Genomic DNA, 14763 nt, shown 5'->3' on the forward strand with positions numbered 1-14763 from the left:
GCCGCCCAGCGCCCGTGGAATCTGGGATTTCATAAACAGGATGCTGGTCTGCTGACTTTTTTTTTTCCCTCCACGTGGTTGCCTTGCCCATTTTTTCCAGTTCCTCATCCCCCCCGCCCCCGGCCCCCACCCCATGTCGGGGCGCTCAGGGAAGATGCCACGGAAGGGGAAAAAGGATTAGAAATAAATAGTCCCAGGCCGCCGTGCAATGAAAGGAAGGCAGGTCGACACTTGCTACAACCCGTATGAACTTTGCAACTGTGTCTGAGAAAGCAGCCGCGGAAGGCGCACTTATATGAAGCCTTAGGGATAGACAAATCCTGTTACAAGAAGGTCAGGCAGTGTTTGGCCAGGGGCTGGGGTAAAGGGGTGACGTCTACTGGGGGGGGGATGCGAATGTTCTGGAACTAGATGTAGTGTTTGCACAACATAGCAAAGGCGTCCAATGCCCCTGACGTGCATGCCTAAAAGGGACCGACATAGTCCGTTTCATGGTTACGCCTACGTGACCACAATACAAAAGTAAAATTACAAGCAAATTTGCAAAAAGTTAAAGGCAGAGCAATACAGAAATAGATGTAGGAATACGTCAATGAGTCAAGCAAAATCCCCCGTCCGCCCAGAAGGCCCACACGGGTCCGGGAGCAAGAACAGGGTCTATCACTGAAATCAGCAGGAACCCGGGACAGGCGCTCGCGGGCAGTGCGCGCAGACGTGGCAGAGACGGGAGGGACCTTGCCTATCCTGCCAGATACAACCGGGGTTATACCCGTTCTCGGTCCCGATCCAAGGGAAACGTCAAAGTCCCATCTTTTATTTTTTTTAATTTTATTATTATTATTATATAAAAAGTCCCATCTTTCAGACAAGCGGGACATTGTTCCCACAGACACAGGCGGCAGGACCCTCTAACGGACAGTCCAGGTACAGAGGCTCCCAGGCCCCACGACCGACACCGCTGCGACCCAGAACCGGCCCCAGCTCCTTTGGCTTTTAAAGAGATTTGCACACGTCTCCGGGGAGACCTGGTACAGTTAGTTGCCCGTTTTCTAAAGGGAATGCAAATGAGCAAGAATTGAGAGGCATTTTGCGTCCTTTCTAGAACGAGAGAACATGTCATATGCGCATATATATTTTTTTAATTATTTTTTTAGATTTGTATTCACGCTTATAATGCACAACTGGGACATTTTTGTGAACCCCTGATTATCTAAGAACGTGCTTTTCTCCTCATCTTGGTCACAAACAGGCTCGGCAGTATTGAAACTTCTTTTCCAACATTTCCCCCCCCAAAGCCTCTGAATGAGTTGCCCCCTGGCGGCCCCCTGGTCGGCGTTTTAAGGCTGTCAATCTCCCGATTTTTATGTAAATCCCAGATTTTCCTGCCTGGATGTTTTCAGGGGCTCTCTGGCGTCCCTGTAATTCCTACGGTGTTCCTCTAACAAAGGGCTTTGGGGCTGCCCCTGCTCCTTCTAGGTCTTTGCCGATCATCCTTGTTTCAAAATACGTGTTTTCTTTAGTTTTAGGGTTCCCAAGCAACTGTTTTTTGCTCTTGTTTTGGGGGTTTTTTGTTTGTTTTGTTTTCTGGAGCAAAACCTTTCCACAAGAAAGGGTTTCTATAGACTCAGAAATGGAATGTGTCCTACTTCCATTTCTAGGAAAAAAAAAAAAACCCTGTTATTTCCTACAGCAGAATCATTTCCCGATTTGGGACCGCATTGCTTTTCTTTAAATGAGGGCAGCAACCCGGGGTCTTGTAAGGGCCAGGTCACCTGGGTGCTTCCAGAATCTCCTTCCAGAGGGCATGCGGGAGGGCAGACTCCTGAGTGCAGGCCTGGCTGGGTTCTCAGGAATGCTCATGCATCTGGTCTCCCCCACTGTCCCGCCCCCTCCCACAGGCGCTGTGGCCACTCACCCCCTTCTATCCCTGGTGACACTTGTTGGGGAAACGGAATTAAACACAAAATCCATCCCCCCAACCCCGAGAGCCTCCCCACAATGACAAAACAGCTACATTACCACATAAGCATTAATAAAATGCGTGCGCAATTAATCATGTAAACCAACACCACCCAAAGGAGGACAAACGAGGCTCCAGCCAGGGTGTTGGCCACCAGCTCTTCCCTTTGGTAGAACCTCAGAGTCACAAAGAGAAGTGGGAAAACATTATCGTGGTGCAGGCAAGCAACACCGCTTGCATCTATACCCTTAAGTTCGGTGACGGGGCTCTGCAAATTAGACTGACAGAAGACAGATTAACTGAGCAAAGGCATGCACTTTCTAGATGCTGTTAAAAATTTCAGGTGGCAGGAGGCAGGTGTCTCGATTAACAGACGAAAATGCCCCCAAGGTTAGATCTGAGCGTTTGTATGCCATTTTTCACAAAGAGCACCTACATCGTGCACATGTGACAAGCGGCAGGAAAAGAGTTTGAGGCTGCCAGGGTCAGCAAATTTAGGGAAGATAGATGTTTGAGGGACACTATTGAAAGACAATGTTTGTGTTAGTAGGTTTGTTTGTACAGGTCCGTCTTGGTGCCGAATTTCTGTCTTCTTTAACGTCCTAAAACATCCCCCAGAGAGAGGGACTCGTGTCATGCATGTTTCTAGAAGTTTCCGCTGTTACTCCGATAAGAGAAGCTCCAGGAAGGTTTCCTTCTGTATCTGTTGGTTCTCAGTTGGTTCCGGCTCAGAATAATCCTTACACCATATCGGAATCCGGGACAGAATTCAGGACACCGTTGGTGTTACTCAAGTCCTGGCCATTGTGGCCGATGAGGAGCTCTTTGCATTATTGCAGGGATAGCGGTCTCCTGCGTGTCTCACGTAGCAGGACGTGCGGGCTGGTTATTACGGGCAACGGGTACGTTTCCCGCAGGTCGTGGACCTGAGTTCTGAGCGTAGCCGAGGAAGGTGATCATTTGGGGGAACAAATGGGAGGTTTCAGCAAAGTTTGTCCTGCGGATTGCGGTCCATCTCGGGGCTGGCGGGTGTCTAGAACTGTGTCCCCTGGAGAGATCCACTCTGCCCTTCCCGGTCGGACAGACGGGCAGATGGGGTGCGTGGCGCCTTCCGAAAAGGGAATGTGTGCCCCGGTTTTAGGCAGATGGGAGGACAGAGAGCTTTCGTGTGTGTGTGCACCTGCTGTTTCTTGCTTGCCTTCAGCTCCAAAGAATCTTTGTGCCCAAATGGCCTCTTTGGGGTGACGTGTTCCGAACCCCCTAGAGCACGAGGGGTGGGGGGATTCCCAATAACTGATTGAGCGGGATTCTTTGCAAAAGCTGGGCTCTGCGGGCCAGGCACAAGCCCTCGTGGGCAACGGGACTCGGAAGGGGTCCAGGTGATATTCGATCCAGGACTGGGAGGTCCTTTCCGGGGACGCCCCGCCGCTGTGGAACTCTCCCGGGATGGAGTCGGGTCCAGGGGAGCCCAAAGCGTGGGTGATGTTAGGGTCTTTACGGTGCCCTTTGCAGGTCAGAGAGGACAACACATCCTTCTGCATCTTCCGTAACCGCGTGCTTCATCGGGGGGCCAACCTGACCGTGAAGGTCACCTGTGACGGGGTGGTGTCCCAGAAAGTCCTGCCTTTTGTGAACCCAGGTGAGGTCCCCTGCGCTGGTGAGCTCTCGGGTCCCGCCGCCTAGACGGGCACCCTTGTCACCCCTCAGGGGCGGTGGGTGACCGTGCAGCGCCCGAGGCTGTCGGTTGGTGTCTTCCTTCCCAGGCAGGGAAGGTTCCGGGGCCGTGAACTTCTCCTGCGTCATTTACAACGTCCGCTTCATGAACTGCAGCTGGGCGCCCGGCCCCCGCGCCCCCGCCGACGTGCGCTATCAGCTTTTCTGGTGGGCCTCCTTGTAAGCCGGGCGCCTTCCTTCCGCTACCTGGGATCTCTGCGGGGATCGTCACGGGTAATGCCAAGCGAGCCGTGGGGCCCCCAGGGACGCCTCCCCAAAATGTCACAAAATCACAGAACCCCGGGAGGAAAGAAGGATTTGCGCGTCCTAAAGAGAGGAGGAAATCCACAGTTTTGCAATTTTGTCGTGCACGGAACGGGTGGTAAGGGCTTCGTCCTGTAAAAGGCGGGATCCTTCCCCGTCGATACCATGTTTCTGGGACGCGTATTCCCCTCTGGTTTTGTGCTTATTCGGGGACGGATTTGTCTTGTTTTCTTTAGAGGGTTTTCTGGGTTGGGGAGATTTCCTTGTTGATAACGTCGCCCAATATCAGGGTGTTCCCGCTTCCCTTTTGCACACGACAGGCACGAGGACGAGGCGGAGTGCGCCCACTACGTCGTGGACCCCGCGGGGACACGCGTGGGCTGCCATTTCGATGAACTCGGTAAACCCCAGCGTACGGACAATTACTTCTTCCTGGTGAACGGGACCAGCAGTGAGACGGCAATCCCATTTTTGGACTTTGTTCCATTTGAAGCCTATAAAATCGGTAAGAGGCTCCCTCGGACGTGTGTTCTCCCCCCCCCACCCCACCCCCACCCAGGAGAGCTGGCTTCATTCATCCGAGCTCGCACCTGCCGTGTGGGACACGGCGCTGGGCTCAGGACCAGCCTGAGCGAGGTCCAGGATCTGTGCTCGGGATCTGGGAAACAGAGACAGAGACGGGCACGGTGGTCCCGACTGTCCCCTTGGGGTGGCATGCAGGAGAGGCATGTGTTCACATCACGTATCCATTTTTGCTGATTTTTGTCAACTGCCTGCAAATCCTGAATTTGCAAATCCTGACTTTTCATGGCTGCCGGGGTGGGATGCAGGGTTCGTCATGTTTTATGTGTGTTTCTGTTTCAAGACATTGTACGTAACGTACATTGCTAATGAATTAACAGTGAATGCAAGGCCCACAGCCCTATACCTGAAGCCTGAAGAATGCTTATCTAAAGCGTGCATTTTCTCCAGGAGGCACATCATGGCCTTCTTGTGTGTAGGAATGCAAAAGAAGAAAAAATTTTCCTCTAGCCTCTTAGGTTCTGTAAGCGGGGCTTGCAAATTAAACTGAGAAAATCTATAGCAGTAGGAAAAAAGCATACAAACGTAATTTTAATTTTTAAGTTTGATATGCATGGAGGGAGGGCTTCATAGAAAAGAAATGAAAAACCAAAGAAGTGGTTAGACTCAGGAACTTATATCCCATTTATTTTTTAATTTTTTTATTTTTAAAATTAAAGTTAAATAAATTAAAATTAAATCAACTTATTTGTAGTTTTTTACTTATATGCCATTTTAATTAAAAAGCAATTAGTTGTGGAGTTAAAAACGGACTTGTGCCTTTAGAGGTGGTAAATATATAGGGAAAGTAACTAATGGGACAGAGGGTTATTTAGTAAGGTTTGTCCTTCCAGATTCATCCTGGTGCCGACTTTCACGGACAGAAAACGTCCCCAGAGACGAGATCCACGGCAATCGTAATTTCTCAGAAATTTCTGATTTTAGTCAAATAAGGGAGGCTCCAAGAAGTCTTCTTTCTGTATTCGTGATTCTCAATTGCCTTCAGTTGCAAATAACCCATGTGCCAAAGTGTCCTATATTGGAGGTGACATTCCTGTCCCCTTCGTGCACATCAGAGAGCATTCTAGCTGTATGCTTGGGGGCCGTTTTAAACGGTGAAATCGCCAACCCAAAGCACAAAAGCGGGAGCAACACCACACTCGACAGGCCACGGGAAGGGCACTGGTTTGCGATCTGAGAGCAGAAACCAGAGCACAGGGGCGCCTGGGTGGCACAGCGGTTAAGCGTCTGCCTTCGGCTCAGGGCGTGATCCCGGCTATGGGATCGAGCCCCACGTCAGGCTCCTCTGCTGTGAGCCTGCTTCTTCCTCTCCCACTCCCCCTGCTTGTGTTCCCTCTCTCACTGGCTGTCTCTATCTCTGTCAATTAAATAAATAAAATCTTTAAAAAAAAAAAAGAAAAAAAAAAAAAGAAACCAGAGCACAGACAGCATTGCCGTGTTCGGCGTAAAGTGGGTGAATCCCTTTTTTTTTTTTTTTTCCTTTGGCCACTCTGCACGTCTGCAAATAACCTGGAACACAGTCTGCATCCTGCATCGAATGAAGGGGTCCTCAAGCCGTGTCCTCATGGCGTCCGGTTGTAGAGAAACCGTCTGGGGGACCGGTTGGAGTGTTTGACTCAGCCGAGCATTCGGATGCTTTTGGGAGGACCAACACTCAACCGGCTTTGTAGGGTGCATGCAGACCCCGGGTGCCTTAGGTCCCCGGGGTAGTAGGGTGTCCCGGAAATGATGCACAAAGAAGGAGGACATGCTCGTCTTCTGGCTTCTCTGCATGGGGTCCCAGCAATTTGCAGCGTGGACGCGGAGGGCGGGTACGCAGCCAGGAGGGGTGGCGTGCACCATGGAGGGGACAGCCCCCTGCATGCACCCTCCACTGGCTGGAGCTCTTCCTTTCCAAGCCCAGTGTGCATTCTCTTTAATCCTGCAGAAAAAGAATCACGGGACACGTTCCTACCCAGGCTCATCCCACCAGGACCCCCCCCCCCAGTTGGCCCCTCTGCATTGCAGATTTAAAACCTGCCGGGCTGTTCGTGACGATTTTTTCTTGTTGTTACTGTTTTGTTTTCCATAGAAAAGTATGACCCTCCAGCAAACATCACGATGTCCTACAACGGATCACATCGCATTATCCGGTGGGAGAACCCCGCGATCAGATATGACCTTTCGAGTCACGTCTTATATTATGAGCTGGACATCCAAACAGCGGTAAGAACCCCCGACCCCAGTGAGCGACCTCCAAACCGTGTTCAGTCCCGTTTTCTCGTGCAGAGCTCAATCCCAGCTCACGGGCGTTCACCTCTGCTCCCGAAAATTGTTCTCTGCGAGTACCTGTACCCTGTCTTTGCCCTCAATGGGCAGATCATTCCTTTTTTTCTCCCCCAGGAAATCCACTTCTTTATTTTTATTTTTTAAAATAATCTCTATGCATAACGTGGGACTCGAACGCGGGACCCCGAGATCGTGGGTCACACGGTCCTCGGACTGAGCCAGCCAGGGAGCCCCGAAATAGTGTCTGTTTTTTAGAATTGTTTTAGGTTTATAGCACAACTGAGGGGAAGGTAAAAGGGTGTCCCCCACACCCCCTTGCGTGCACACATGCACGGTCCACCCCATTATCGGCATCCCCACCAGACGGTGCATTTGTCGGAATCCGTGAACGTGCGTTGGCTCCCGTGCGTCACTCACTCTGTCGTGTGCAGTAGGATTTGATCCTGGTGGTGCTCATTCTGTGGGTTCGGACAAAAACACAGCAGCACAGATGCATTGTTATAGGGCCGTACAGGGTAGTCCCGTGGCCCTAAAAATCCCCTGTGCTCCACCCGCTCGTTGCCTTGCCCCCAACCCCTCGAGACCCATGACGTCTTTGCTGTTCCCATGAGCTGCCTTTTCCAGAATAGCAGAGTTTTGACCCTACAGAATGCAACCCCTTCCGTGACCTTTTTGAAACTAAATGTGAAAATGGGCTGGGAATGGCTGGCTCACAGCAGGTGCACCGGGTGCTTCCCCGAATCTTCAGCTCTCCCACCTGCTCCCCGTCCCTTCAACCCACTTGTGCTGACAGAGCTTGGAACCTGAGATCTGGATGCGTCCCTGCCTCCTGGAAGTCGGGGACTTTCCACCAGACACTCGGCAGCTCCATTTCCCCATGGCCTGGGGCCTCCACCTGCACCCCAATCCCAGAGCAGACGGGGAAGACTGCTCCGGGGATTCGGTCCCTAGCACCCCAGACCGCAGGGCCTTTGCACATACTGCTGTGTCTGCCTGCAAGCTCTCCCTCCAACCCCAAGGGCTGGGTCCTTCTCCATAGGCACGACCGTTCTGTAGCCAAAATACCGCCTGCCCTACCCAGCCCAGGTGCGTACCGCTCAGCCGTGGGCATCGTTCAAAACAGAAACTAGGTTGTGTCCCTTCTGCCCTGAAAACCCTGCGAGGCTGGGTGTGGGTCTTGGGTTAGAGTCAGGGCCCCGGATGCGGCCGACGAGAGTCTGCAGAGTCTGGCCCTGCCTGCCGGCATCCTCCTCCCCAGAGCTCCTGTGAGTCACATCACACAGGTGACCTCACAGGTAACTGCATGCACGTGACCGCACATGAGTGACCTCACACAGATGACCTTGCACAAGGAACTATGCACAGCCGACCTCACACTGATTCCACACAGGTGACCTCAGGCAGGTAACACAGGCGACCTCACACAGGTGTGCAGCCCTGAGCGTCCCGTGCATGTCAAGCCCCAGGCGCCGGGACCACCAGGAGCAGCCAGCCTTCGGTAGCGAGCTCCCCTCTGGCTTTCTCCGCAGAGCCTCGCTAAATGATGGAGAAAGAGGAGGGTCAATGAGACGCTCAGTCCTTGCTAGACATTGCAACGTTCACTGATGCAGCACGAAACGTTACTGTAGGTGACTTCTCACCCCTAGTGAATATCCCGCGAGCAAACTCACCAGCCAGAGATACATTCACAAGAAGGAAACTTTGTGTTCAGGAGGAACAACTGTCCGTCTACCCTCTTAGGTCCCGTACCTGGGGGCTGCAAATTAAATAAAAGGGCGATGAACGGGAGGGGCAGGGGGAGGCAAAAGGTATTCATAGGCATGTGAGAGCTTACAGAAGAAGTGACCCTTGAAGAGCTCAAGTCAGGGGTTTACCTACCTAACAAGCAGGACGGGAAAGGGAAAGGAAAAGCTTCTAGAAGGAGAGGAAATAGGGGATTTGGCAGATAAGGGAAGCTCTGAGAAGGCTTCTTCATACCACTTCTGGGGTTCCAGGTGGGTTCCCACATTTGCATAATAGGGCCGAAAACACAGATACTAACAATCTTTCCTTCTTTACAGGGCAGCTCCTCCAAGGCAAAGCCCGTAAGTATCCCTTGCTTTCTCTGTGACTCCTCTGTGTGGGCCCAAAGGCCCATCAAACATCAGTGTCCACTGATCACCTCAGCTGTGGGGTCCCAATGAGCCCCTTTGTGGCCGTCGGGCTCTTAGTCTCGGATTCAGAAGCTGTGTTTTCTTGAAAGCCTCTGACTCAACTCAAGCCGCTGGTCATTGTCCACTCCGTGGACAGAGCAACGTCTTTCCTCCAGACTCACCTCCTTGGACCTTTTCAGTTCAAAGATTGTTGTGAATTGAACAGCTTCCTGCAAAAATTCATGTCTGCCCAGAAGCTCAGCATGGGGTCTTATTTGGAAACAGAGTCTTTGCAAATATAAGGGAAGGATCTGACATGAGCCCGTCCTGGATCAGGGCTGCCCTAAATCCAGTGGCAGGTGTCCTTGTAAGGGACAGAAGAGGAGACACAGGGGAGAAGCCACGTGAGGACAGAGGCAGAGATGGGAGGGATGTGGACACGAGCCCAGGGACACGTGGAGCCCAGAAGCTGGAAGAGGCAGAAAGGACCCTCCCCTGGAGCCTTCGTGGGGAGCACAGCCCTGCCCCCCCTGGATCTCAGGGGTCCTGCCCCGCCTGGATCTCAGACTCTGGTATCCAGAGTTGGAGAAGAATAGGTTTCTGTGGTTTTAAGCCGTGGGGTATGTAGTCATTGGTCACTGCGGCCCCAGGACACTTGCACAGAGATGAGCGTACCTTGTACCCTTTCAAGGGCAGCAGCAACCCCCCACCTCTCAGACGCTCTCTCATCCATCACCTGAGTTCCTGCAGGTGTTACGCGCTGATGGGATGCTGCCATGGACCACACTTGCAGCGGCCAGGACAAGTGCAAAGAGGGTTGAGTGCAGTGTGAAGATGCCCCCGGAGGCCAGCCTTGGGGAGATAGGTGTCCTCTCTGGGCCCCATCTGAGGCTCAGATGACATCTGAGACCCAGTGCACCATGGACACTGGACAAGCAACACGTGTGGCTTCCCGCTGCCGAGGGGGCTCTCCTTGGGGACCAGGGGGAATCCCTACTGTTGCCCTCAGCTTTCGTCTGCATGGGCTGGCCTGGAAGTTCCCTAGGTCCACGCGGGCCCCTCCGGTACCTGCCCCAGGGCTGTGGTGGCTGAGGGGGCAGGTAGCATGGGATCCTCGGAGTCTAAGAGGAGCAGCACAGCTGGTAAAGGCCACATACTTCCGCCGTGGACACCTGAAAAGAAACTGGGGTCCTTGAGGTGAAAGGAACAGTCGAGAACATGTCCCGGGGTTTCAGGGTTGTGCAAACTTGGGTCACTGCCCATCCTCATATCTAAGCTGCAAAGAAACACCAAGGGCTCTGGAACCGGCCTCCAGGCAGGGACTCTGTGTGTCCCACTCAGCTCAGGCCCCAGGATGTGGTTGGATGAGATGGGAATTTGCACGGGGTCATGCCGGGGGAGGAAATGCATGGCTTCCCCTGGGGACCCTGTAGGCCGTGCCTCCTTTTCCTCGCTGACCACTTGGTCTTCCGGTCTGTCTTACTCTGCTGGCCTCTCCAGACTCACACATCCCGGGACACCAGGGTCCACATCCTGGGTGCGGTGGCCAGAGAGGTGGCCCTCATCCCGACGGACACATGGGGCCAGTCCCAGAGCTGGCCTCATTTTTGGCCCCGGGGGGAAAGGCCCAGACAGGGATGTCGGATTCAGAGTCCAGAAACTGCAAGGCCAAGTGGGGCTCCTGCCTTCCCCCACTGGCTGCCAGTGTGTAGATTTGGGATAACCGCAAGCCACTTTCCGAGGGCACAGGGACTCTGCGCGAGGGGTGGGCGCAGCTTGTGGGTGACAGGCTGGAGTCCACCCTTCCAGGGAGGGCCCCTTAGGGTCCCTGCTTGGGGCCAGAGAGATGGACGGAAGCCCCGGGCATCGGGCATCGTCCCTGCACGGACTCCCAGAGCTCAGACTCCTGGGGACCCTCCCACCTGCCGCCTCACCAACACCGGCCACAGACGGTGCCCTCTTCTCTCCCAGGTTTTCCAGAGGGGACAAGATCCGAATGTGTACGTGATGCCCCGTTCTGCCGTCAGGCCCGACACCACGATCCGGGTGAGGGTGCGCCACCTGTATAACGAGCTCTGGAGCGAATGGAGCCCAACGCTGCGTATCGGTGAGGGCCCCACTCTTGTGCGCCGCGGAGGGATATTCGTTGGGGTCCCCGTGCGCGGTTCCTTTTCTGGGTCTTACGAGGACACTTGCCATTGGATCCAAGGCCAACTCATCTCGGACCCTTCCCTTCATCGCCCCTGTGATGGCCCTGTTCCCATAAAGTCCTGTTCCTACGTTTTTGGGCATTCTTTGAGCTCACTGCAGCCTCTCTCAGTAGAGGGGCTCGGAGCAGTCCCTGCCCAAACACCATCGGCAGCGTGTCCCGCTGCCCTGCACCCCCTCCTGTGTTCCTGGGGTCACCCTAGGAGGACGCACCCCCAGACTGAACCACAGGACACCAGCCCCTTGGGCTACTCTTCCCTTAGCCCTGCTCAGGTGTCTGGAAGGCCCTGGTTGCTGGCCACCCTCCAACCCAGGGGTGTCCTCCTCCCCCCGGGGAGTCAGCCAGGGCTCAGGGGTGCTCCGCCCATCCCCCTGGGTGCCCTGTCACCCCCTCTCCTTTATGGGGTCACGGAGGGGTATCCCAAACCCAGGGGTCTGCAACAGGACAGCTCCCATCACGCAGCGGCACTGGCGGCAAGGAACAGAGAGGCAGGGTTTTACGGCTCTCCGGGGCTCTCGGGGACCCCTCATGAGGCCTCTCAGCGCACCTGCTTGCAGGGGCATCGGAAACCCCACAAGGCAGGCATCCGCCGGTGCACCCCTCAGGGGTCCCACACATCCGCTCTGGGGAGCAACAGGGCATGAGCTCTAAGTATGCGCCAGCAGGATGCCTAACAGCTCTCCAGGCTGGCACCCCCGTCCCAGAGGAGCCCTGAGCGCACGTGTGGGGCTCGTTCTTCCCGGAGAACAGGTTCGTGGCTCGCAGAAGCTGCACAGACCACACAGGTCAAGGCAGGGTTCCCCCAAGGAAAGCCTCCAGGGCAATAGAAAACACAACTCTGTCTCACCCTGGAGTTTCACAGTTATGCATTCATTCCTTTGGCTACGCCGCGTCGTGTTGAAAGTGAACGTCCATTAAGAAGGAATGAGTTGCGCGGTACTAGTTGCGTCCTTGTGCAAAAGTATATGGTGGGCGCTCTCTCGTGAGCAGGGCGTGGAGGAGACGGGGACGGAGAGGAGGGCCGGGGTGGTCATAGCACCGGAGGGAGGGTGCGTACTCCACAGCCAGTGTTCCCACCTCCTCTGGACGGTCTCTCTTCCTCCGCTCCAGCCCTGCTTCCCCCAGCATACCCACCACCCATAGTCGGGTAACAGGGTCCGAGGCCGTGGTTGTGCGCAGTGAGGACCACCCGCTCCCGCGCACGCGCCCTCCTGACCCTCGGCTCCTCTTCCCCGCCAGGCGTCCCGGAGCGGAATTTCCGCGGCGTCCTGGTCGGCGTGGTGGTGGCAGCCACGGCTGTGCCCGCACTGGTCCTCATGTGCCTCTGCAAACGGTGAGCCCCCAACACCGGCGCCAGGACCCACCCCCCAACCCCGGCGCACGAGGCCTCGCAGCGTAGGAGCCGATGGGTGCCTGCGTCATGGCCGGGGAGGGAGAATCCAGAATGGGGCGTGAATTCCAGGTTGCTGAGGGCTGGGGAGGAACGGGGAGTCACTGCCCATGGGGTGGGGGGTCTCCTGCTGCGCGAACCACATCTGTCCAGGGCCACAGAGCCACAGTGGCGCGGTCCGTCTGTCTGGCCGGTGCGGACCCCGCCTGGCTGCGGAACGTGCGCACTGTGTTGGTGCCGGAAGAGAAGGGGGCCCGCGGCTTCGTGGTGCGCGGCCCCACTCGCTGGCTCTTCACCGTGTCCCTGTCCTCGCAGGTTCTCAGTCAGGCACAAGCTGTTACCCCGCATCCCCAAGGTGAAGAAGGAAATCACCGGGACTTTTACGCCGCCCCTGGAGGTCAGTGCCTGGGACCCTATCTCCCCCGAGGTGGGGGCAGCCGCTCCCGGTTCTGAGTCTAGGGAGATGGAGGCTGCCCCTGGGGGCGCAGTGTGGTTGCGCAGGGGTCTTCTGTGCTACCCAAAACGGGTGTGCAGTTCCCCGGGGAGGGCTGGGGGGGGCACAAGGAAGTGGCGGGGCCACGGGGGTCCAGCTGCTTTCAGCACAAAACTCCTTGGGGGGGGGACTCACCACAAAAGCCAAAATATGGGGCTTAGGATAGAAACAGCCCCTGGCCCCAGCCGCTGGCTGTTTCTCGGGTGAGGGACCCTCCCCCAGGTGGCGCCCCTGCCCCATCTGACCTTCCTTGTGCCTCAGCCCCGCGTGCTGCCTGGTAATGAGCAGAGGGACCCCCCCAACACGGGGGCTCTGGTTCTGGGCTTGAGGCTGTTTCCTTGGGAAGCCCATCTCCTCCGACTCCCCCTGGGGCTTCCACAAGGCCTGGCTGCCCTTCCAGTGGGGTTTAAGGTTCATGGGTAAAACTGGGGCGAGGTTGTGGGGTTTTGCAGGGGGCTTTGCAGTGGGTCTCAGCGTTCCAGCGGGAAGGTGTTGCTGAGTTAGGGTCAGCCCGACTTCTTGGGGTCCCGTCTACAGCTCACACTCTGACCAGGACAAGTGGTCCCTGGACCCCTTATAGGACCTTCTTCTCCAACGTGCGGTCTAGGAAATGCAACTAAGAGGCCAATGTCAGGATCCGTATTTTACCGTCGGCAGGAAGGGACCCCTCCCATGATGTCCCAGCTAGAAGCATGATTCTCAGCCTCAGGCTGGCCGGGGTCTCCCCTCTTATATTGGGGTGGCCTCCCTGAGTCCTGAAGCACCCATCCACTGGACTCCCCGCGGCCACCACCGTCCAGACTGGAGGGAGCTGTGTCCTCCAAGGGGGACCTGCCACATGGGGCATCACCCCTGCATGCAGGGGGGCTGGGGCGGCTTGCGTGGGCAAGGTGGCTGTTGGGGCATCTGCAGTGGAGACCCCGTCCCTATGAGCCGTCAGCTGCATTCCCTGCCCAGCTCCGGTGAGCACATGTCCACGTTCTGTCTGTGGATTTGCCTGTTGTGGGCAATGCAGATCAAGGAGGGGGGTCCCATGCTGTGAGGTCCAGCGTGTCTGCTTCTCCCCCAGAGTGTTGTGCGTTCACGGTCCGGCCACGGGGCAGCAGCTGCCAGACCTGTGCCCCTGTTCGTGGCTGAGTGACCTTCTGCGTTCTTCTGAGCGATCCACGTTTATTTACGCATCGGTGCACCGGAGGGAGGGGGGTGGTCTCCACCTTTCCGCCACGGGGAGGCATGCGGCCCTGCACTGAGGCTTTCCTGGGGGTACAGTCACGGTCTTGCGCATGGATGGTCTCAATGCTCCCCGTCTTCTCTCTCCCAGGTCGCCTGGGAGGCGGGCCGCCTGCCGCCGGGCTCCCAGGAACCCGAGGACGTCCTCATGGTGGAGGAAATGTCGTGACTGCCGTGGGGACAAGCGGAAATTGTGCCTCACCCCCTGCCCCTGCTACTCCTGAAAATGTCACGTATCTGCATCGTCCCCTCACGTCTGGGAAAGGTTTCTCACCTGACCTACAACACCGCCACCCGAAACCCAGCAGCACGGCTTTCTGGCTCTCTGCTCATGTCCACGCGGGCGGGCTGCGTGGGATGCTAGCCGTCTGTCGGTCCGTGTCTCTGAAGCACAAAGCAAGCGCTCAGGGACGTGGAGAGTGGCTGGCATGCACCCCAGGCCCTGTGTGTTGGTCCTCCAGGCTCAGAAGCAACCGGAAAACGGGCGAGAACGTCCACGTGGACTTGTCCACCGGTCATTCC

At 55.9% G+C, this 14763-nt stretch overlaps 1 protein-coding gene across 1 annotated transcript; it reads left to right on the forward strand.

The window, feature by feature from the left end:
• The first annotated feature begins 3790 nt into the window (after nucleotides 1–3790).
• Nucleotides 3791–14757, forward strand: LOC105238364 (granulocyte-macrophage colony-stimulating factor receptor subunit alpha-like). Its single transcript, XM_034649750.1, has 8 exons — nucleotides 3791–4055; nucleotides 4258–4442; nucleotides 6591–6724; nucleotides 8848–8871; nucleotides 10891–11026; nucleotides 12368–12461; nucleotides 12834–12915; nucleotides 14333–14757. Exons 3-8 carry the CDS (start codon nucleotides 6620–6622, stop codon nucleotides 14408–14410), a joined length of 519 nt encoding a protein of 172 aa, XP_034505641.1. The 5' UTR covers nucleotides 3791–4055; nucleotides 4258–4442; nucleotides 6591–6619; the 3' UTR covers nucleotides 14411–14757.
• The last annotated feature ends 6 nt before the right edge of the window (nucleotides 14758–14763 follow it).

The sequence above is a fragment of the Ailuropoda melanoleuca genome, chromosome X (assembly GCF_002007445.2).
Source record: "Ailuropoda melanoleuca isolate Jingjing chromosome X, ASM200744v2, whole genome shotgun sequence".
Taxonomy (NCBI): domain Eukaryota; kingdom Metazoa; phylum Chordata; class Mammalia; order Carnivora; family Ursidae; genus Ailuropoda; species Ailuropoda melanoleuca.